Here is a 22,666-nt window from a genome sequence, read left to right as displayed (position 1 = left end):
CCTCGCAATTTCAAATCCGCCCGCCCGGACGTGCCCCGGAGCGTCAGACGGAACTGCGTCACGGCGGGGCCGGCGCTGGGCACGGCGGGGGGGCGGGAATAGAGGCGAGGAGGATCCCGGCCCCCGGAAGGGCTCTGGGAAGGGCCATGGCCGTGCGGCGGCGTGCCGGCGCCTGCGGTGAGTGTGTGCCAGGCGCCGCCGGGCCACGGCGAGCCTGGGCTTTTCTCCAGCCGCTGGGAGTTTTCCTGGGAAAAGCCCGAGCTCTCGGTCCCTGTGTGCCCGCGGGGATGGGAGTGGGCGCCGGGCCTCAGCAGTGCTAGGGCCGAGGGTGCCCCTGCCCCTGTGGCTGTATTACTGCTCCCGGGTGCCGTCACAGTGAGCCATGTCTCTGGATGTATATGTGGTGTGTGTGTGTGTGCGTGCAGATAACAGTGTGTGCGTATGTTCATAGCGTGTATATGTGTGTATCTCAGGATATATATGTGTGTGTATGTATGAGTATATATAACATATGTGTGTATATATAGTGTATGCATATATGTGGTATATGTGTAGTCTGTATAGCATGTGTGACATGTATGGTAGATATGTAAGTGCTTATATATGTGGTGTATATACAATGTATAGATATGCACACATATCATATTGTCTTAGACATAATCGGTGTGTCATAGGGCTGTTTAATGACTTGTTAAAAAGAGCCAGAGTAAGTGCATATCTTATAAAAGTATAAAAAGGCATATAAAATTTGGGTACTACAAAGAAAAAGTAATGGTATTGGGATGAACATAATGGAAAAACCAGCTGAAGTTAGAAGGTTCGGTAGTGCTCCCTGTATGTGCATGGAAATGTCTGTCAGAAGGTCGGTGCTAATTTATTAAGCAGTGATAATTCTGTGAAGTGAATTCTTATAAAAATTCCCACAGGAGGAGGTTGCTCCAGGAAGTGTGGATTGTTGGTGAAGGCTGTGGTTTCAGGGAGCTGATTTTCATCCTGAAAAGGGGACTTACGATGTCCGTGGTACATCGTCTGACAGCAGGATGGCTTGTGGATCATCTCTCTTTCATCAACCAGTGTGGCTATGAGATCTGTGACTCCTTTGCACACCCTGGTGGTGTCACTCACAGTACTTCTGTCACATCTGCTGAAGACTGTCACAGTATTTCTACTTTCACTGCCACCCCCTCATCAAGTGGTGGTCCTCCTTATGGTCCTGGAGATGCCATAGAAACAGAAGGTAAAAAAGCAAAAATGAGATACGTGTTTCGGGAGGAGTTCTTTGATATTTCTAAGCCTCATATAGCTGCAGCTCCTGAGGAGCAGCTGTGTCAGGGATGCCCTGAGGGGACTCTGACAGAAATAAAGGCTAACACCAACGGAGAGGGATACCAAGAAGGAGCAAAGAGTGACACGGGAGATTCTCTTGCCACAGCTAGGAAGGTATGTTCTCTGTAACACAGTAAATTACAGTAATCCCTTGATCAGTAATATACTACTAATATTGTTTTGCATACCTCAGTCTTTCGAGGTAGTGTAGAAGAGCAGGAACTCTTGAGGTTAATCTTGTGTCCCTCATGTCAGTAATGTGCCTTCTGTATCTCATAAGCAGTGGATTGCTCCTGTAATCTCCTGACACTGGTTGTGGTCAGATGCACAGCCTGAAACTGGGGTAGCTGTTGAGATTGTACAGATTAACAAGTTGGGAAGGACAGTGTGAGTTTACTTTCAATGTTGTTCAGTATTGTTGCATATGGACAAAAGAAAATCAGAGTCACTGGTCTAAACCAACAAATTTAATCATGAAGACATAGTTAATTTTTTTTCTTTTATTGGTAAACTGCACTTGGCAGCTGAAACTTTCAGTATGGGCCCAGAGCAGGTATGAGCACAAACTGTGCACTAGGTACCTTCAGATCCTAATGCCATGAATAATTGAAAACAGCTTGAAGCCTCTGTATCTTGTGAGTGCCTGCAGCAGGTTAGGTATTTTCAGATCCTTTTTCTTATTTGATCTGTACTTGTGATAGAAAAAGAGATGGAAAATTTCTTCTTTTAAAGAGTTAAGTTGTAATAAATGTAAGAGTTGGTATGTTTGATTTTTTCCCCCATTTATTTCATCATGGAATGATAAGGATTTTTTGGTTGTTGTTTGCTAATTCTGCAGAAACGTAAAAGGAAATGTGCATTCAATCAAGGTGAACTGGATGCTTTGGAATATCATTCAAAGGTAAGTTGGAAAAAGACATGTTTTTTGCAAGTATGTGCCACTTGACTTTGGGCGTGTGCAGAGTGGAGGGCATGGTTGCAAACAAGTTCTGGTTTGTAGTTTGTTCCACTGGTGCAAAGAAGGAAAGGGAAAGAAAGGTCAATCTCTCCAATCTTTATTTGAATTTGTGCTTACAGAGTAGATCTTCTATGTAGATACATGTGAAATTGCATCTGAGACATTACGAAGAGCTGGAAGCTGCATTCACAAAATAATTTGAACTGTTACAGACAGCCGAACATTATGGTGTGATGAGTTGAATATTAGGAAGTGACTGCTTTGAAATTGGCAGCGTAACGTGTTCTGAAGATCAGCTCTATTGTTTCAGGACACTGTTGGAGTTACTCAACACTTTTGTGACCAAATATGCTTCAAAATATCTTATTCTGCAATTGAAAAAAATTCAATATTTCTCTAACATTTTATGTTGTCCTAGTAAAACATTATGAATAAATTGGAATTCAAGTCTGTGTGCTTATGTCAGTGAAGTACTGGGGAAGATACAACTGAATTATACTGATGCATAATCATGAATTGTAGAAATGCAATCTGCAGGTAATGTTTGATGTATTCTTACTGCTTTCCCAAACAGTGATGTGAACGTGAACTAGGAGCTACACTTGCTTTCTTTCCTTTGACAAAGGTTTTAGTCATATTTGGCTTTTTGCTTAAATCTGTTCTGCTTGAACTACATTTAGATGACTATGCTTTTTTTTCTTTTACATGGCAACAATCTTGTAGTAAACATGTAGAGCTTGCTGGTACAATGTAGAAGTCCTGTGATTATTTTTGTGAATAAGCTGTGCATGTGCAGAATCATATGCACAGCTTAAAGGAGAAAACTTTGAAGTTCAGCATCAACACGAGTATGAAAACATTAAGGGTAATATAAAATCATTCAACAGTAGAAATAAGGAAAGAAATGAAGAGAAGAAGTTTTATGTCTTGGAGGCTTGTGTAACTTCAAATGATATTTGGTGAATATGTGGAAGAGACAGAGTTTGGAAAAATCTGTGACCCCAGGTTAGCCTCTTATATCATTCACGGATTAGGAAGTATTGGGGTTTTTACTGTATTTGTATTGTTAAAGGTTATAGCTCCACAAGTCAATCTAGATTGTTTTGGCACTTATTTATATCTGTAGACTTGACAAAATAAACCCAAACAACCCCAATTTTGTTTCTGCAAGTGAATCCGTGAATTTCAGTTGAATTCATTTATGAATTTCAGTCAGTGTCAACATAGGGAACAGTAAAAAATGTGCTAAATTCCTTCAGCAGCCATTTGTTAAAACTCCTGCTTTGACTGCTTCGTAATCAAGAGACTTGGCCCACTTTGTCCACCTGTGAGTTAACACATGCATGTAGGAAGGCATAATTTCTAGAAATATGTTTAGTTATTCTGTTGAAGCAGTATGAACTTATCACAAGCCTAGGTACTAAAAACCTATGACTCTGTAGTCTCTGATATCTGGAGGTGGCACTATTAAATTATAAAAAAAAATCTTTTTCTTCCCCTGCCACTAATCTGGGAATTATAATAAAGCGTATTTTATGAAACCCTCTTGTAATCTTGAAGATTCGATAATCAGAAGCTTTGGAAATTACGGTATTTGTTTGAAACCTTTAATAAAGCCACTGTAACTGACAATGGACAAATGGATAAACCCATCTCACTGACAATCAAAACTCATAAATGCTCCATAATTTGGAAATAAAATGGGTCTCTAAATTTGGTGAAGGGAAGGCATTGATGTGAATGACAGTGTATATAGATCCAAGAGTCGTGTCATCTTGGACTGACTAACAGGCTATTTGAGAGGTTTTCCACTTAGAAAAGTTGCAAAAATCAAATTCTGATACTTCAATTTGATTTACTGATTGTATTTCTGTAGTACTGCAAAATGCATACACTGTTGTTTTATGAAGTGAATTGAAATGTGGAAAATGACTGGTTTTTAGATCCCAGTATACATTTCAATTAAAAATATGTTCATGGGCACAGTAACTAGAAATTAAATTAGAATTTTAAATTAAACTTCAGATAATTGCCTTGAAATTTATGTTTGGTTGAAACAATGATATTCCACATCTGTTGTCTGAAATGTTTTATTCAGTAGTTTCTTGCTCTTTCTTTCTCCAGCTGTCTAATTATTGTAACTTTACCAAAAAATGAAAACCAACAGCAGAAGTTAGCATGGTGTCCTGGTTTTGGCTGGGCTAGAGTTAGTTTTCTGCTTGGTAGCTGGATCACTAGTGCAGAGTTGATGGAATGGGAATGCTCCAAATGAAAAATGAACCCAGGTTTTTTTAAAAGCCCCGAAGTCAACATATTGATAGCTAAAGGTAGATGTGTTGCCCAAATGTCTGCACCCAGCTGCAGCTGCTTTGTCCTTTCCAACCTGGTCACAATAGATCAGAAAACATTAAAGATTGTCATTTTGGGTTTAGCATGAGGATAATGTTGACAGCAACAATTCAAACATCAGTGTGTTAAGCAGTGCTTACTCTAAGTCAAGGAGTTTTCGGTTTCCCGTGCTCTGCCAGCGAGCAGGTGCACAAAGCAAGCTGGGAGGGAGCATGGCCAGGACAGGTGACTTGAACTGGCCAAGGGGTTATTCCATGCATAGGATGTTGTGCTCACTATATAAAAGATGGAAGTTGGCCAGGAGCCAACTATTATGGATTTGCTACTGAGGGATGGGCTGGACATCCATTATATGAGGAATCGTATTGTGCATCAGTTGTTTCTCTCAGGTTGTACTTCTCTCTCTCGCTTGCTTTTTAATGATAACAATTTATTTTGTTTCCTTTTTTAAACTGTTCTTATAGTAGCCCATGAGGTTTGCTTTTTTCCTTGGATTCTTTTCCCCACCAGGGAGTAGGAGGCATGTGGTATGAGTGAATGGCTGTGTTGTACTTGGTTGCCAGCTGGGCTTAGACCAAGACACACACCTTATAATCATGCCTTTGTAGCTTTTGAGCCAATTATCTCAGTAATTGGCAAGGATCCTTTTCCCTGCCTGCAGATTGAAAATGTTTTGATTTCAGTTGAATTCCCTGGTCAAGTAGATACTTAGAAGTTCTTTTTTTTTTTTTTTTTTTTTTTTTTTTGTGACCATACAGGTCAGGAAGCTCATTTGGGAAGGCACTTTGCGTTTAGTCCAAGAGGGACTCAAAAGTGGTTTTCTTCACCATACTACTGCAAAACTCAGTTGCAGGAAGAATAATGTTCCTCAACGCATTGTCTGTGGGTTGGCTGAACTATGTGAAATGGCAAAGAATTTTCCAGCTGTGAATGAAAGTGACCATCAAGCTGTACATGTGCTAGAGGAGGAAACCGCCAGCGCAGAGCAGGACCTGCTTTCCTGTGTTACGGAAAACAGCTCAAACTGTGCGAAGATAATTGTGTTAATGGGACAGAAATACTTGGTACCACCAAAAAGCAGTTTCCTCTTATCTGATATTTCATGTTTACAGCCTCTGCTGAACTGTAAGTATCTTTGGGTCTTAGAATTTATCCCTTTTCTCCTGCCCAAGAAGGGCAGTTAATGTCAAGATGACTCAATTTTACTCAAGTGAACAGATTTCAACATACAGCATCACACTGATAGCAAATGCTGCTGCAGGCTTTCAAGGTGATACTTCTAACTTTGTGCAAATAGGTAAGGATTTTCCAGGGAATCTTGATTGGTGTCATGAAGGGATTATTTGTCTCCAGGAGGCTCCTTTAGAAATCTCAGTGAAAATACAACAGTTTGTGAGCATGTTCTGAGCCACTGTCAGCATAGAAATCACATAAACACGTTGAATTGGGACTAGCTGTGCTGCTGGGTTCCTGTCCCACAGGATGAGCCTTTAACATAGGTAGGTCTGTGCTGCTGCTGAAGTGGTGGTCCTGCTGTCTTGATTTTTAGCTAGGTTAGACCATGGGGGAGGGATGAGATAGTGCACCTTAAAGCAAATGTTAACTTACAGACTCATCCTGTTCAGTGGCATAGTCTTTGTAGATTGGAATAAACTGGTTGTGGGACAACACTCAGTATCCCCCAGCTGAGATAACAGTTTGAGAGGCTGTTGCACCCAGCTGGAGGGCAACACCACTTTAGCAGGACCACCACTGGCATGCATGACTTGACTTTTCAGCTGCTGTGTTTCACAGCTGAGAGTACTGGCTTACGCAAAAATCAGTGGCAGGGATTTTAGATAGGGGATTTTAAAATAGACAAATCCTCTGTAAAAGTGGATCAAAAGCTACCCAAGCCACTATCCCCAGCCCTAAGCTGACAGCATGCCTCAGTCTTCAGTGCCATTCCATTAGCTTTCAAATTAACCTTTATTATTTTTATTATTACTGTTATTTTTATTACTATCAGTCAAAGCTAGGCTTTGTCAGACAGTCTCACAGGAAAGATGCTGCCTGTGAGCACGGGCTGGGCATTACTGCTCTACCCTCTAATCAGTAATTTGAGATTTTTTTAGTTGCACATGAGAAGAGAGGAAGCATATGTAACTTAGATGTTATATTATTTTAATTTTATTTTTTATTGAGAAGATATACAGGAGGTAGAATCTTACTATTGAAATAGTAATTTTGCTTTTCAAGTCCAGAATGTAGCTATTTAGCTGTTTTCATCTGTAGGAAAAAAAGAAGACTATTATCACTCTGCTACCACTCTGCACAGTTGAGCATATAAGATTCTCCAAAGAGTTACAGAGCAGTCCAAGAAATCTGAGCAAATGCTTTTGAAATAAACAACAGTGAATGTTAACATAATGCCCTGACTGTAGACTTTTTTTTCTGAGTAAGTCTACTGTCCATTTTAATTATTATTTTTCTTCTTCCATTTCACCTGCCAAAAGAGAAGTAGTTCTTGCTGGTCAGTCCACTGTAAGGATAACACCTCCAGTGTGAAATGAATAAGATGCAATAATCATATTTCATGAACATCAAATACTAAGCTGTTGTTCTTACCATCAGACTCAATGAAAGAACAAACACATTCTCTGGAGAAATAAAATTGGGGAGTTCAGAACACATGGATGTGTTCTGTATCTTATATCCTCCAGTTAAAGTAAGATCAACTTCTCCCATGAAAACTCTTTCAGTTCTTTTACTCTTGTTCATTGATTCCCATTTCATGCATTATATCTAGCTATCTGTCTCTCTTTACCTCCAGTAATGGAAAACAGTTTTCTAGGGCTGGCTTGAACATGTCCCAGTTGGCCTGACAGAAGATCAAACAGGACAGGAATCTTGCATTCAGGGCTGTAGCTTTTCACTCAGCTGGGTACCTCATTGCATACCTTCTGTTGGGAAACTTGGAAAAAATTATTTTTGAGACTTGCACTCTGCTACTATCCTTTTTTTTTCCTGAAAGTCCTAAAGATAGTCAAAATGTCTTAGAGGGATCTGACACAGATCACATAAAAGTCCTTTCCTTAGGTAATCAGCCTAAAAATATTGAATTTTCTGGATGTATCTGAATTAAAACAAGCATGTCAAAAATTTTTTAACTTCTTATTTGGAAAGAACAGAAGAAATTGGCAGTTTTGCTGTGTATCTGTTTTAACGTACAGATACTTTTTAAAGCTAATTTCCTGGCTTTTTTTTTTCTTTACTTTCACTTTCCAGACAAGAAAAAATATGATGTAATTGTGATTGATCCACCATGGGAGAACAAGTCTGTTAAAAGGAGTAACAGGTATGTTTTATAGTAAAAACAAAGAAACTTTGTCATCATATCTTACAAAGGGTAATTAACATTTTAACATATTGATCCAATCTAGGACCAGTATAACTGTGAGACTGTACTTAAACTGGTAGGTATTTTGACACATGCTTACCTTCAAATCTATGGACTGTCTTAGGTATTTCACTGAAATGTGTTGGATACTTGGTATACAAAATATTTGCAAGAGTATGTCTTAAATTATCTAGCTCGTGAATGTTAGTCCTTTACAAAGAATGTGTGGATTCAGCTGTGTTGTAGGGCCCAGATCATGCAGATACTAGTTTGTAATTAATAGGGCTCCTGCAGGGGGCATAAAGCTAGATAAATGTGTAAGTATTTCCAGGGCTGAAATCTTGCTCAGAAGTTTGAGTGGGTTTTTATTTAATGTGAGGTGTAGCTTAAGCTTCAGTCTAATGTTTAGAAGAATGTGATAATGCAGCAGTAAAATCCTCTAGTGCAGTAGGAACTCTGAGTACTTGTAGTTTATGAGGTCATTAACTTAAATTTTTATGGGCTTCCTTCACTGCTGAGTAGCATCATGTTTATGCCAGTGGAGTCCTCTTGATTACCATAGAATTGTATCTATTTGAAAGAAGGGTAGGCAGGAAATATGGTTGTACAACTTTCTAGAATAAAGTTTGCTGTAGCTTTTGAAGCTTGTTATGAAGACATAGTTTGAAGATGCAGAGACTGATGAGTCTGCATCTTCATGAGTTTCCTTTGAAAGCCTTCAGAAACCTCTGAAAACTCTCATTGAAATGTATTTCTTGAGTATATAAGGTTCTCAGAGAAGACTTGTAGTTATTAGCATAAGTTAGTCACCAAGATCCTATCTCCCTTATAAAATAAAGGCAAAATGTGGAGGAGCTATCACTGCTCATAATTATCTTGTTGGCAGCTAGTCATTGTGAAGCATTTCTCATCTGGATGAATCTTTTTTCCTCTGGACTGTCTAGTCCAGGAGGCATTTTGGATTTTATCCTTGTTTACTTTTTCTCACCGTGGTATTGTGTAGGGTCCTGGCTAGCCACGTGGTGCTTGCCAATTTTCATTAGGCAGTGTGCCAGTATTTTTGGTGATGCAATGTGTAGATTCCACAAACTGCAGTTTATTAATAATGTACAATTGCATCATGAAAAAAATGGTAGAACAGGACAGGATCTGGAAAGCATCCTTGATTCACTGGTGCGGCATTCAGTTCGCTCAGAAAAGTGCAGAATGGTTTTGGATAACCTAGAGAACTTCTACCGTGGCTGGTAATTTAAAAAAAATGAACAACTTATGAAAATAATTGGAGAAATTATTGTCTTTTATGACCTTTTAACTTGCCATTCAAATTAATGTTGCCCTTGCAAGTGACTCACTTGTCTTCTTTATTCAGTAGAGAGTTTATTGTAAGACGTGAATAGTATTACACTGCCTAAGAAGCTACTGTTCACTAAATAGCGTTGTTCTGGCACAAAGGTGAGAATATTGAATGATATTTGATAGTTCTTAAATGAAACATAGGCTTCTAAACTTCTTCAGAGTCACAACTTATAATGCTTGGTTTCGAAGGACAGTAGAAATTCATAGCTCAAGGTTCTGCTCAGTAAAGTTTATGTACATACACAAATGATTTTATATAAATTCCCTCAGAATTGTCCACTGGGTGTCAGTCTTGAACTGTTTTCTATGACTTAGATTGTCAGGAGATAATTCTTGAAGTGACTGGTATGTGTAATTTTTTTTTATCCAATTGTGTTGCTTTTATGGTTGTTATATGCTAATTTGCTTTCTCACTGTATTGGCATAGGTACAGCCACTTGTCTTCGTGGCAAATCAAGCAGATTCCTGTACCAGCACTAGCTGCTCCAAATTGTCTTGTAGCCACGTGGGTGACTAATAGACAGAAGCACTTGCGTTTTGTTAAGGATGAACTTTATCCTCACTGGTCGGTGAAAACTCTTGCTGAATGGCACTGGGTAAAAGTAAGTTCTCTATTTGTTTTGTTGCTTTCTTGGAGACTGAGAAAACTTGCACTATGACACTTCATGTTCTAATTTGCCTATTTACTACCATGTGCTTTTGTGTTTGAAAGCTATGATATCATCAGTATGCTCCTTTTTGTAAAGGAAAAGGTCTTGGAAAAATACTGGATATTAAAATCTACTGTATATGTTTAATTCTCTTGTATCAGATTACTACAGCTGGAGAATTTGTATTGCCTTTGGATTCTTTGCACAAAAAACCCTATGAAGTTCTTGTACTGGGGAGAGTTCAGGCAGATGTAAAGGAAGCCATAAGGTATGTCAGGATATTTATGGCAAATGTATTTTTTTTGCAGGTGCTACAATTCCCTTTGTATGTATCACTTACTCATAAGGCAGTATAATGTCCCAAAATGTCTTGGCTGATTGTGGACCTACAGATAGCCTTATTAGCTTTGGAATAAGAGAGTGCCTTAGTAAGATTAAAGAAGGGAACCCCCTGTCTGTTTCTTGCATCTTGAGGAACTGTCTTGGACAAAAGTTGTGTGGACAGGGCTTCCTCTGCTGACAGGTTCTCTTGGACCATGAGTCCTTGGCACAGGCTGATGCCATTTTGGGGATGCTGCTGTTCCACACACGAAGACATACAGGATTACATTGTTTGTTATCAGTGGCGTTGCATGGCTACTGTTAACCATGTTTTGTCTAAAGCCTCTATGATTTCATAAACTGTCATTTTATATGTTACATCTGAGCAACACTTAACTGCCCTTGAATTTCCCTGAGGTTTGTGCATAAACATTCTGTGTGTTATCTCTGATCTGAAATAGCTCTGCAGGAGCTGTAGCATCGCATTGGATAGAATTCATTCCCATGTTTCTTTTCTTTCTGATTTGCATGACAGGAAATCTGAAGGTGTTCTTCCAATTCCAGAGCATCAGTTAATTGTCAGCATACCCTGCAGTCTGCATTCACATAAACCTCCTCTTGCTGGTACGTTTTGGATTTTTGGCTAATGTTTCAGTAGCACAGTGGACTTGAACGTGTTGTTCTGGGATGTACCTAGAAATGCCATGATTTCCCATTTGCCAAGCAGTTTTACTCAACAGAACTTGTGGTTCCTCAACGTTTCTAAAAGTGTTCTGAAGCACTTCAGTCTTGGTCTCAAAAAATGAATGTGAAAACTAGGATTTCATGTTACTGTGTGAACATTTTGGGTAGACATAGAAAAAACATTGCCCTTTTAAAAATTTTTCTTCTAAATACTGTAAAAACGGTTTTACAGATACTTCATATATGAAGTTGTGACAAGTGACCTAAAGTACCTTGTGAGGGGGAGACAACTCTGGGAATACATAAAATAGGAAAGCAGAAACCTCTTTCTTTATTATGTCTTCCTGAAATAAGTGTTTACATATCTGCATGAATTGATTATATGCCTGCAGTACAATTATGCATTTAAATCCAAAAACTCAATTATTTTAAAGCTACTAATAGGAGGGAACAAATAAGGCATGCCCTGCTTGTTTCTGCGGAGTTGTATTTCACTCACTGAAATGGATGCAGGAATTCCAGACAGCCAGTTAGTGTGGGTATAAATTTAACTTTTTAGAGTTAGCCCAAAGAATTGTTCTGGAGCACTTTGACTGATTTCATCAATAGGAAGTGGTACTACTTTCATCATTACAGCACCTCAGAACCTTACAAGACTGGTAAGAAATATTTTTAATACCTCTCACAAAAACTATTTCATCTTCCACCAAGGGGAAGCTCGTGATGAGTTTGTAAATATTCCAGGTGTTTTGTATTCACATCAGAAAAGGCAGGTAAAAGAAATGTTTCATGCTCTTAGAGAGGAGAGGTGTCACACTTTGCTTCACTGATATGCTTTCCTTTTTCTCTTCCCAAGGGATGGAACTACTTTTGATCTGAGCAATTGTTGTACCTCCAGGAATGCTCTAAAATCTGTATTTGGGGGCTTGCATTTATTAAATTACCATATATGTATATATATACTCACACACACCCCCCTGTTAAAAAACTAGTAGAAAGGACATACTTTGGTTTGGTAAAAATAGAAAAAAAAAAAAAAAAAAAAAAAAAAAAAGGTGCAGTTCTAGGAGGATCTTTTTGCCCTCCTGAAGCCACATCTTTAAGAATGAGGGCCACAGCAGGAGGTATATGTGTTGATTTAAGCTAATGAACAGTGGAGTGGTTATTTAGGAGGCTGTCACCTAGGGTCTCTTTAGCAAGCCAATACTTTGCAGCAAACTTGGACACAAACAGGAAACTTGTGAGGTATCTGAGGGTGCAAACCAGCAGTTTGGGTGTTTTATAGAAAATTTTAGTGCAACGGTGGTCCTTGGATCAGTTCTTTTGTAGGGCAGAATCTAGATACTGTATTGGACAATACTTTATAACCCTGAGTGGATTTTGAAAGAAACTGCCCTTGCTAATTTCTTGTGTATACTTTGTGAGTCTTCACTTGAGTGATGGGATTTGATACCATTGTGCAGCATTTGTGTTTCTCTTTGAAAAACTGAACTTGCTGTGGAGCAATGTGAATGATTTAAAAGGTTTTTGTGAAAATCCACATATATCCTGCAGTTTTTTGGCAGGACTGTGCAAAATATGATTATGTAATGAAAAGATAGACCATAAAGCAAAAGCTGATTGCTGATGCTTTGACTTCTGTGCTGTACAAGGTGTTGCTTTCGTGACCAGGCAATATTCTCAAGCAGCCAGTAGAGAGCAGTTGAGCTACATCGAAGAGAGGTTCAGAAGAAATTTGAACAGAGGCAGAGATTTGGCAAGGGGGGAGAAGGATACTTGATGAGTCACACACATTCTTTATGCTTTGTTTAAGTAGTAACAAAGCCAAAAATATTAGTATTTATTGATGCTGTGTGGCACTTTGTTTCTTATTACAACAATAAAGGTTGTATGTTGGTACATATGTAGCCACTTAATGGCTGATTATAAGAGTTTATGTCTCTGGGGGAAGAGAAAGATGTAAATTAAAGCAAGCCATCAAAAAGAGATGTTTGTGTTCCTACAGTGCATTTAACCATGAAATTGCAACTGTAGGGGTTTTTTGTGATGCATGTGCTGTGTTCAATGCTTAGAGCTCTAATATGTCATTGTAAATGTACTTAAGCTGCTTTATGCAAATGTGTTAAAATCAGATTTTATTACTCCAGGTTTTGATTCAAATAACAGCAGGTTTTCTTCCTAATTCAATTTAGTGTTGCTCTTAGAGAGCACAAAAGATACTCTGTTACAGATATGTATGAAGTTCTACATAACTTCATATCACCTTTTTTCCTTTTCCGATATTTGTTTCCTGTTTCCTGATTGTTCTCATTACAGCCACTGCACTTCCAGTTTTTAAATATATGCATTTATTGTTAGGAGATAATACTGTTGTGTAGGAGTTTGCCTAAAAGCACTGGAATTAATTCTTGGCTATGTTCTAACCAATTTGCATATATTCAGCAGAACTACGCAATGAGAAGTTATGGAAGCTCCCTCCTCCTGTAGCAATGATGGCTTGCTAGGCCATGTTGTAAAGGTTTTCTTGGAACTAAAAAAAGTAAATGCCTTTTGTTGCCTTATGTACCCTGTGAGCCCTTGCTGTAAGACCAGTTGATAGGTGCATCAGCATTTAGCATTTAACTTGAAGCTCAGGAAAGATGCAGTGCTGTAAAGTCATCTTTGAGCTGGATTTCAGATTGTTTTCTGGTCTTGCTCTGTTCAGGGTTTAGATAAATTGGGCAATAAGCACCTATACATTGCAAACTCTTTTGCAGGGTTATTTTAAACTGAAATAACTCTGTGCTTTTTGCTTTGCATGGCTCACTGATCAGATGGTGAAAAAGCAGACAATTATTTTTCACTTTATATATTCAATTTGTCAGTGCAGAACCTGCTTTTTAGGCAGTGGAAGTTCAAACAATAAGGAGAAACTGTTGCTTGTTTCAAAGGTAATTTTTTCTTCTGCTCGTTAAACATTTTTAGGAGCAAGCATCATCTTCAATACATGTTTGGGATTAGGAGTGTGCAGGTGTGGCAAGTCTCCTGCTTGACCACTGGATTGTGCTTCAGAATGAAATGGGTTTTCTGGAACTGTTGTGTCTGCCAGCTGGCACTGTGCTCGCTTTACGTGTCTTAGAGCATTAGGTGCTCAAATATAAGTACCTGAGTGCTGTCATAGTGTTTGTGACACCTGCAAGTGATAAAGAATTGTCTGTGTTTATCATCTATTTAACCTGTTTCCTGTCAGTGCTATCTGTGAGTGGATAGAAGTAATTGTGTGCTGGGTTTTGTTTTTCAATCTGTTCCTGTGGTAGAAAAACTCAATACTTAATTTTTCTACTGATGGAACTTCTCTAAGCTGTTTTCAGAGGAAAAAAACCCAAGGGTTTGCTTGAGGGCTGCAGATGAGATCCATGTGTGTTAAGATAGCCTACTGGTGATGTAAAGGTCTAACAAAGAAGACATAATTTGTAACCTGAACACTGATTTTTCATATTTTAAGGAAACCAATGTAATGAGATTTTAAGCCAACAAAATTCAGCTCTTTTGATATGGTAATTTCATTGCAGCGCAAGTTACTGCCTGATGTGATTATGTAAATGCCTACAACCTAGCAATGAAGAATCATACTATAATGTGATCTCAAATTATATGTCATTTAAAAAAAAGCCCTCTAAGTTTGAAAAGATGCTGTCTCCGCCAGAAGGAGAGGGGGAGATTCCTGTGACTTTATTTTTACTTCCATAACCAAATTGATAGAAAGACTGGTACATGTTTCCTGCTTCTGCTGAACTGATCGGTTTCTTGGCTACTCTTTCTTTGCTTCCTGCTGAACCAGTCTTTGAGGTTGGTTGAATGTCCAAAGTGTGCTTTTCAAATCTGTTCTTTTAGGCATGAAAGTTTTGGTGCCTATTAAAGCTGGTTTGGATTACTGAACCTAGTGCCATGATGACATTTTTAACTTACGAATTTTAAGATCTACCACCTCTCTGGGCAATCTGTTCAGTGTTTTAGCACCCTCATTGTAAACAATTGTTTCCTTGTATCTAGTCTGAATTGATCCTTTTTTAGTTTAAAACCTTTATCCTTTGTCCTAGTGCTGCAGGCCCTGCTAAAATAATGTTTTTACCTTCTTTCTTATAGGCCCCACTTAAGTATTGAAAAGCCACAGTAAGGTCTCCCTGGAGCCTTTTCATCTCCAAGATGAACAACCCCAACTCTTAAGCTTGTCCTCCTAAGAGAGGTGCTTTAGCCCTCTGATCAAATTGTCAGCAAATTATCCACAAGAAAGTCTTAATGGAGCTGTGAAAAGAACAATAAATTTTACCACTTTTTTAATTGTGATGGCTTTGCAAAATGGTATTAAGCCGCTACTCATAAGTGATGTCCAATTAGATGAACTCCCATGGCACCAAACAGTGCGTGAGTTTTCTGTCAGAATGTACATTTTCCACTAAACTTCACAGACTCTTCCCTGTAAATGCAAGATTTGTTTAAACATTTTATCTTGCCTCCAAAAGAAGCAGGTTTTTGGAATGAGATTCTTTCTGGTAGCAGTATTTTTTAGATTAAAAGCTGCCTTGATGATAACCCATCTGAGACATTCGTGTGACATTTGTTAAGGATTGGGAGAAGGCGAATAGATTTTTGTGCCATGCCAAAATACAATAAAGCCTGGGAACACCCATTAAAAATATTTACAAAAAAGGTTTTAATATATTGGAGCTTTGGCAGAGGTGATCATGTAGGTAGGAGATGCATCTGGGGTTGGCTAACACTTGAAAGTGAAGTGGGTGCTCATCTTTCTGCAACAGGAGCAATCCATGACCTGATCAGCTGGAGTCTCATATAGGGCATCTGTGACTGGCAAACTTTATGCAAAAAGTCAGTACTTGGATTGCACAAAAAAAAAAAAAATTAAAAAAAAAAAGAAAATCTCCTCTCATACTTTGTGTCTGCTGACTGGATGTGGTTTTGCTTTCTGCAATGATCTGGAGAGACTGAGTGAAGCAGCAAAATGTCGGTTTTATGAGCTGTATTTTTAAGTGACAGAGATTCAGAAATCACTGGGAGATCTGATCTAAAAAAGACCAGGGTTTCCTTTGGAAAGGGATATGTTTCCATAGTTTTTCTTTTATCTGCAGCAGCAAAACAAAAAACTCAACATGCAATTTTTAGTATAGATAAATTTCTCAGTCTTTCTGCCTTCTCTGTGTTGGGTGCTCCTTAAACCTTTGCTTTTCTCATGCATGTTTTTGTACACAAAAATGTTTTTGTAGACATTTCGTGAGAACTAAGTTAAGGAGTTGCTTGAACCAGCCACAGACTAAATGGCTCTGTATGACAAGTAGCACATTTAACAATAAACTCCTTACAATAATACTTTTCAAGCAAAGTACAAGATCTTTTTCTATCACTCCAAGAGTACCAGTGATCAGTGACACAGTTGATGTTAATGACAGACATCTTTATATTTGGATTTAGGCAGTAAAAATGTCTACTCTAAAAGAAATTTGAGATTTGTGTTACTGAATAACAGTAACAGTTGCATCTTCTCAGCTGCCAGGTTGATATTGGGGTAAAAAATAGTTCCTGCATTTTTATAGCCTTTTTAGTGCTATAATTATTTAACTGGTGTTTCTTATTTTATCTTTTAACAATTGTCTTTACAAAAATACTTTTATCCCCTTTAAAGTCTGGAGGAAAAGAGTGTGGTCATAATTAAGAAAAGGGTTTATTTATTTATTTGTTTTTAGAAGTATTGCCCCCATGTTATAGGAGCTAAGTGAGGCTTTAGGAGGTGTTCAGTTGATATTAGTAAAAAATTCAGAACTCATCTATGTAGAGGCTGAAATAAATCCTCCTTCCCTTTCTCTAAATGAAAACCAATAAATCAAGGCTATTGAAGGCCTTGACAGTATTGTTCAGAATCTCAAGGGCACTTATTTAAAATTACTTTCTCACTATAAATAGTCCAGCTGTTTGATGAAACCTCTGAAATTAATTTGCTGTCTCTCCCTTTTTTAATTTTTTCATCTGCTAGCGTCACAGGGGGAGGTTTTACTTGTTTACTGTCGTTATTTGTATCATTGTCATTGTTGTTGTCTTCTTTTTTTTTTTCTCTTGCACAGCAGTTCTGGCAGAGTTTATCAAGCCAGATGTGGAATGCTTGGAGTTGTTTGCTCGCAACCTACAGCCTGGTTGGACCAGCTGGGGAAATGAGGTCTTGAAGTTTCAGCACATTGATTATTTCACTCTCCTGCAGAATGAAAACTGAGCTGGGTCTTAGATAACCATACCTTCTGATATTCCACATCTTCCCAGTTGGCTCTTGAACTTAACTTTGTTACTGATGGTGCACTTAAAGGCAACAGAAATAAAACCAATTGCATTTTAGTTAGAATTCTTGAGTGATAGGATATCTGTTTAATACTATCACCTCTGTGTGCAAGGTGGTCCCGTATTTTGATGATCTGAACATATTTAAATACTGGTGTTGTTACCAAAAGTCAGTAAAGATAAAACTCCTTTACAGCAGTGTAGCATTAGGAAGCAGTCATTCTTTGTTTGGCTGGATGCATGAGGGAGTATCTCTTCTGAAATATCATGTATGCTGATTACAGAGAAAACTCCTGTTTATGTACTGTATTTTACATACATATTCATTGACCTTTCTGAATAACATACAGGTGATAATAATTTCCCCAAAGTCATTAACAGATGTTCCCTCCTCTTTGCACACGTGTTCTATCTCAGGGGTTTCTTTGGTGGTTCCTGGTGGTCATCCACCCCAGAATCGTATTTGACCATCCAGTGAACTGGTAAAAAGTTGGCATAACTGGGCTGGTTGCCTTGCAGTTTTCCTTCTTGGTCAATGTTTAACATGACCCTAGAGAATAAGCATTGTGTAGTTCTATAGGCTTGTGGGCTTGTGGTTTTTGAGGAATAATCATATTAACCCACCAGGTGCAAAACATTCTTCATCTGCCAACAATGTTAGAGTGTGAGTTCTTTTTCAAACCTCAAGAAAAGAAAGATACTTTGAATTATTCTCACTGCGGCTATCAAATCTGAGCTGATAGCACATTGCTACTGCTGTACTGTAGCTCTTGTGTTATTTTTAAAGAATTATAATATATTGTTTTTAAAGAGTCAGTGGAAGTAAACAGTTCTGAATGATGATTGTTTTCTTAAAGTTTTTTTGCAAAACAATGGATTTTGAACTAAAATAGTTATGAAGGCAATGTGTCTTCCTACATGTTTGTATGTCTGTGTACCTCAGAGAAAATAAAAGGAGCCGTCCTTATGTTTGTTGGCACATGAATTCTTGACTGACCATATTCTGTGTAAAATTATACTTTTAAAACAGTTGGCACTTCTCTCTTTGTGTGCATGGTGTTAATTTTTTGAATGCATTGTAAATTATCAGTCTCAACATCTTAAAAATTCTGAAATTTTAACAGATTATATGTATTTTAAAAAATTTTCTCTCCTTATGTTTTGGAACATTATGAAGCCATGCCAATGAGCTGTATTTTTCAGCTAACATAAAAATGATTCCATTTAAAAAAAAAAATTCAAGAATGGTACACTTTGTGTATCCTTTGCTGTGCTTAGATTTACTTTGAAAAATACAAAGAAAATGTAATGAGGCCTCTGCCACTTACTCATTTGCAGCAGTAGAGTCAGAGGTGCTGGACAAACTGATTTTCCTGATGGCAGGCTCCTGAGTTCTGACTGTTTATAATGGAGAACAAAATACATTGCCTAACTTCTTTGCCTTCATTTCCATTTTAGTAGCCTGATGAGCTGTGAAGATTTTTTTAAGTTAAACTTCAAATGTTAGCAGAGGAATTTTTGATAATTTTGTAATAAAAATGAAGATAAAAACTCGTGTCCTATGTGCAGACTCTATATTACTGTTCAGTTTCCTGTTTTGCCTATTGGAGCAGTGGAGTTAATGAAACAAGGAAAATGCTTTTTTTCTCTCTCCCCCAACAGTTAAACATACACTCATAATACATAAATAATGTAACAGTGGAAGTAGTTACCCGGGAAAACATTTCTTGCTGCATGATTTTACTTAGTGTGCATTTTAAACCATCAGTAGGTAAGCAATCTTACCTATAGCTACAAGGGATAGAAGATCCTTTATTTGCTTTTAGTTTTGTAAGACATTCCCTACCTGGAACTTCTCCTTTCCCAGTCAGAATTCCCCTGCTGTCCCAAGATGCTCTCATCTAGTACTAAATGATGTATGGGACTCAAGCATGGAATAAATGATAACTGGTGCACTTATCTTGTTTCTCCTTTCTACTCTACAAAACAGCACAAGAAATGACAATATTGTCTGTTCCACATCTGCTCTTATGAACAACTCCAAATTATCTTTTTAATTACAATTAAAGGAAGATGAACAGTCTTGGAGACTGGGAAACCACCTTTCTCCTTTGAGCTAACCAGCAGAACCCTTCAAAGGGAATAACCTTTAGGCTGTTTAAGAATTGATGATCTTATTATTTTGTTTTTTTCTGTGGGGTCACTTTGCAAATAGCAGCTTTCTAGAATCCTAGAATAATTAAGATTGGAAAAGACCTCTAAGATCAACTGAAGCAGCTGAGCAGCTACTTCCAGCACCTGGGAATCCAGCCTCCTAAGTATGGCTTGTATGTAGAGGACTTGTGCAGGTAGACTCTAAGCTTCTCAGGCTAAGTCAAGAGTTGAAGATTGGAACTTGTGTCATACCTGATCATGTGCTAAATAGAGCCTTGGACATGTTTGCTGTTCTTCCACTGCTCTGGCTGTGAAGAAAACCTTTTGCATATGACAGAAGTGGTGTTCCACATCTGCAGCTAACCTGAAACCATTGCCTTTTCTCAGGAGGAGAAAGCCTGTTGCTCACTTGGAAATCTCATGGTGGTATTAGCAGTTGATGGGGTCATCTTTTAAACATAATTATTTGCCTGTTATGCTTAATTCATAATTTAGATAGCCCCTTACACTTTTCCAGCTCTCCAAGACCTGAGCTGTTCCTAACCAGCCATCAGATTGTTCAGTGTCTGTCAAAATATTCTTTGAGGCACAATCTGCAGCATACTGAAAGATCAGTGGTGAGTGAAACCAGTTAATATAACTGGACAATTTAAGATCCAGTTTCCTTCTGTTATATATGTCAGTTGCTCAGAGTGAAAAATGCCCTCTGTTGTGTCAAGTCTTGTATAAAAAAGAAAACTTGCTCTGAAGAATTTACAAAGTTGGCAAGAAATGAAAGAAGGAGGGAGAAGATAAGGAGGGAGGAATACAAGATAGTAATGAAATGTTAAAGGTGTATTTGATAAGTATCAGCCTAGGTATTATGCACATCTTCAGTCTTCCTAAGGAATTGTAAGGTTGTTTCCCCTATTTTAAATGGGATTTTCTTATTTTTTATTCTGGTATCACACATACACACTTCGCCTATTTTTAATTTGAATTTTACTTACAACATCAACAAAATGAAAAGGGTTTTTAAGCGATAAATTATTCTTGTGGCAGCTTGGAGAAGTGACAACTGTGATTACTCAAGAATTTTCAGAAAGTATGTTATCTACTACATCTGTTGTTATTTTAGCAGGACAATGGTAAAAGTTTTTTTGGCTAGGTGTTCTCTACTACTTAAAGCCTTTTAAAATTATGTCTTATTGCAAAAAAACTCACATTATAAAAAGAAGTAATTATAAGCTTTTTCTATACGTAGAGTACATCAAGTGTCATAATCAAACTTACTTTTATGAATCTTCAGGTTTGAGTATGATTTTGAAATGTCAAATTAGCATATGACCTTTACTTGTACTTTTAAACTTCTGTGAAGTAAAAAGAATTATATCAGTAAGATATGTTTTTGGAATAATGATTGCTAGGCATGTACTCCTGTGGAAACAGCAAAACTTCTTTTGCAAGATTAAATATTATTAAACAAGTGAGGTAAGTGAGGAGGTTGTACCTCTTCATAGCAATCAGCTTGGAAAGGTGTCAGCAGCAGCAAAGGGTTGACTTTTTTTAAAAGATTTCCAAAGTACATAAACAACTATAAATTACAGGATATAAATGCTACTCTGCCTTGATAATTACTTTCATTAGCCTCAACATACCATTAAAGATTTGCCTACTGCTTATTTTGGGTTGGACGTAACAGGAAGAGAATGGAAGGTTGTTAGACAATAGCCAAGGGATATGAGGTATGTTCCAGTTGCTGAAAGAAGTCTTGTGGTGCCCCAGCTAGCTGTTTTTTCCATGGAATCATAGAATAGTTTGATTTAGACGGGACCTTTATAGGTTGTCTAGTCCACCTCCCTGCAATGAGCAGGGACATCTTCGTCTGGATCAGGTTGCCAAGAGCCCTATCCTGCCTGACCTTGAATGTTTTGAGGGCTGGTTCTGCCAGTTTTCTGTGGAGAGAATTGTGTATGTACATGTGTGTGTGGAGGCAAAGCTGACCTGTTGGAGTAGAGTGAATCACTGGTATACAGTGCTTTGAATAACAATGATGTGTGCATTGCTAGTAATTGAATTTTTATTTTTCACTTGTCAGTGTCCTAATGTTACCTATTTGTGGGGAAAAGGTACTATTTCTTTGGTTAGAGATGCCCCAATACCATACATGGTTTGAAAGCTTGCCTGGGGGCTGTGTAATAGATATGACTTTGCTTGGTAATCTTCTGGAAACATAACATTGACACTGATAAGTGAGCAGCATAGCAGCTGCCAAGGTGTGTTGCCATTATCCTGGCCACATCTCAAAAGTATGGGAAGCCTGCAGGGGCTTGGGCAGGTGCGTGGTTCCATCGGTTCTTTGGCAGCTTCAATGTGCCTTGACATCACTAAAATGACAGAAGAAATCAGAGCTGCTCTAGTGAGGCTGGGTCACTTTGCTGGGCCTAGCTATGAGGACTTTCATTGCTGGCATAAAGGAGTTGAGGTCATCACCTTGTCAGAGTTGTCCTTCAAGTAGACTGAAAATTTTCTAAAGAAAGTTGCTTTTTAGTCGCAAACATTTTTATTCAACTTGCTGAATTCTTGGTTGCTGCAGAACCTGGGCTTTCAGCACTGGGTCTGAGCCTGCCACATGGGCTGTTTTGGGATTAAAGAGTTATGGGCCATAACTCTTTCAGTCCCTGTGGACTGAAATTCAAAATGCCTCTGGTCTCCAGACATCCAGGCATCCTTGGAAGTACTCTGGTTGCCAAACTGCAGGCAGAGCTCTGTAGTGGTCCTCCCTGAGGACTTTTTGGCTTTTTAGCTTATGAAAAGAAGGGCTGAGAGGCACTATTGACACTGGAGTCATGACACTGAAATCGAAGTGCCTTCTTAAAAAATGTGTCATCTTTCATCTTTTCCCTGTGATGAAATTTCCATTACTTGTTTCAGAGCATTTTTATATTTCAGTTCATAGTTTGCATTTACTTACAACAAAGTCTGACTTTCCATGAGCTCTGGTTTTTGCTTCTTAGTTCTTCCTTCATCCTTCTCTATTTCTCAACTGGTTTTCTTCAATCTAATATTCATTTACACATTAGTAATTTTATTTTGTTAATTATTTGTTACTGTTTTAGATTTCTTTTAACTTTTAGGAAGGCTTGTCTGTAAAATTGCATGGTTTGAATTTGTTATTACCTCTCTCCA

General features: G+C 38.1%; 1 protein-coding gene across 2 annotated transcripts; it reads left to right on the top strand.

Annotated features, from left to right (window-relative positions):
• Window positions 1–67: 67 nt before the first annotated feature.
• METTL4 (methyltransferase 4, N6-adenosine) lies at window positions 68–19,350 on the top strand. 2 transcript variants are annotated; one of them, XM_063395858.1, is made up of 9 exons: window positions 68–177; window positions 927–1,440; window positions 2,165–2,227; window positions 5,392–5,758; window positions 7,901–7,970; window positions 9,796–9,970; window positions 10,180–10,286; window positions 10,875–10,963; window positions 17,140–19,350. In XM_063395858.1, the coding sequence occupies exons 2-9, from the start codon at window positions 1,012–1,014 to the stop codon at window positions 17,280–17,282; spliced, it is 1,443 nt and encodes a 480-aa protein (XP_063251928.1). In that variant the 5' UTR covers window positions 68–177; window positions 927–1,011; the 3' UTR covers window positions 17,283–19,350. The 2 variants fall into 2 exon arrangements, with proteins under 2 accessions (XP_063251928.1, XP_063251919.1); XM_063395849.1 differs by having other exon boundaries at window positions 17,137–19,346.
• Window positions 19,351–22,666: the final 3,316 nt, after the last annotated feature.

The sequence above is a fragment of the Prinia subflava genome, chromosome 1, assembly GCF_021018805.1.
Source record: "Prinia subflava isolate CZ2003 ecotype Zambia chromosome 1, Cam_Psub_1.2, whole genome shotgun sequence".
NCBI classification, from domain to species: domain Eukaryota; kingdom Metazoa; phylum Chordata; class Aves; order Passeriformes; family Cisticolidae; genus Prinia; species Prinia subflava.
Note: the sequence above shows the minus strand (reverse complement) of the source record. Positions and strands in the feature narration are given on the sequence as shown.

Coding starts and splice junctions, on each gene's coding strand:
- METTL4 (XM_063395849.1), top strand. CDS start 1,012: ATGTCCGTGGTACATCGTCTGACAGCAGGATGGCTTGTGGATCATCTC. Junction 2,228..5,391: donor CTTTGGAATATCATTCAAAG/GTAAGTTGGAAA, acceptor GTGACCATACAG/GTCAGGAAGCTCATTTGGGA. Junction 10,287..10,874: donor GATGTAAAGGAAGCCATAAG/GTATGTCAGGAT, acceptor TTTGCATGACAG/GAAATCTGAAGGTGTTCTTC.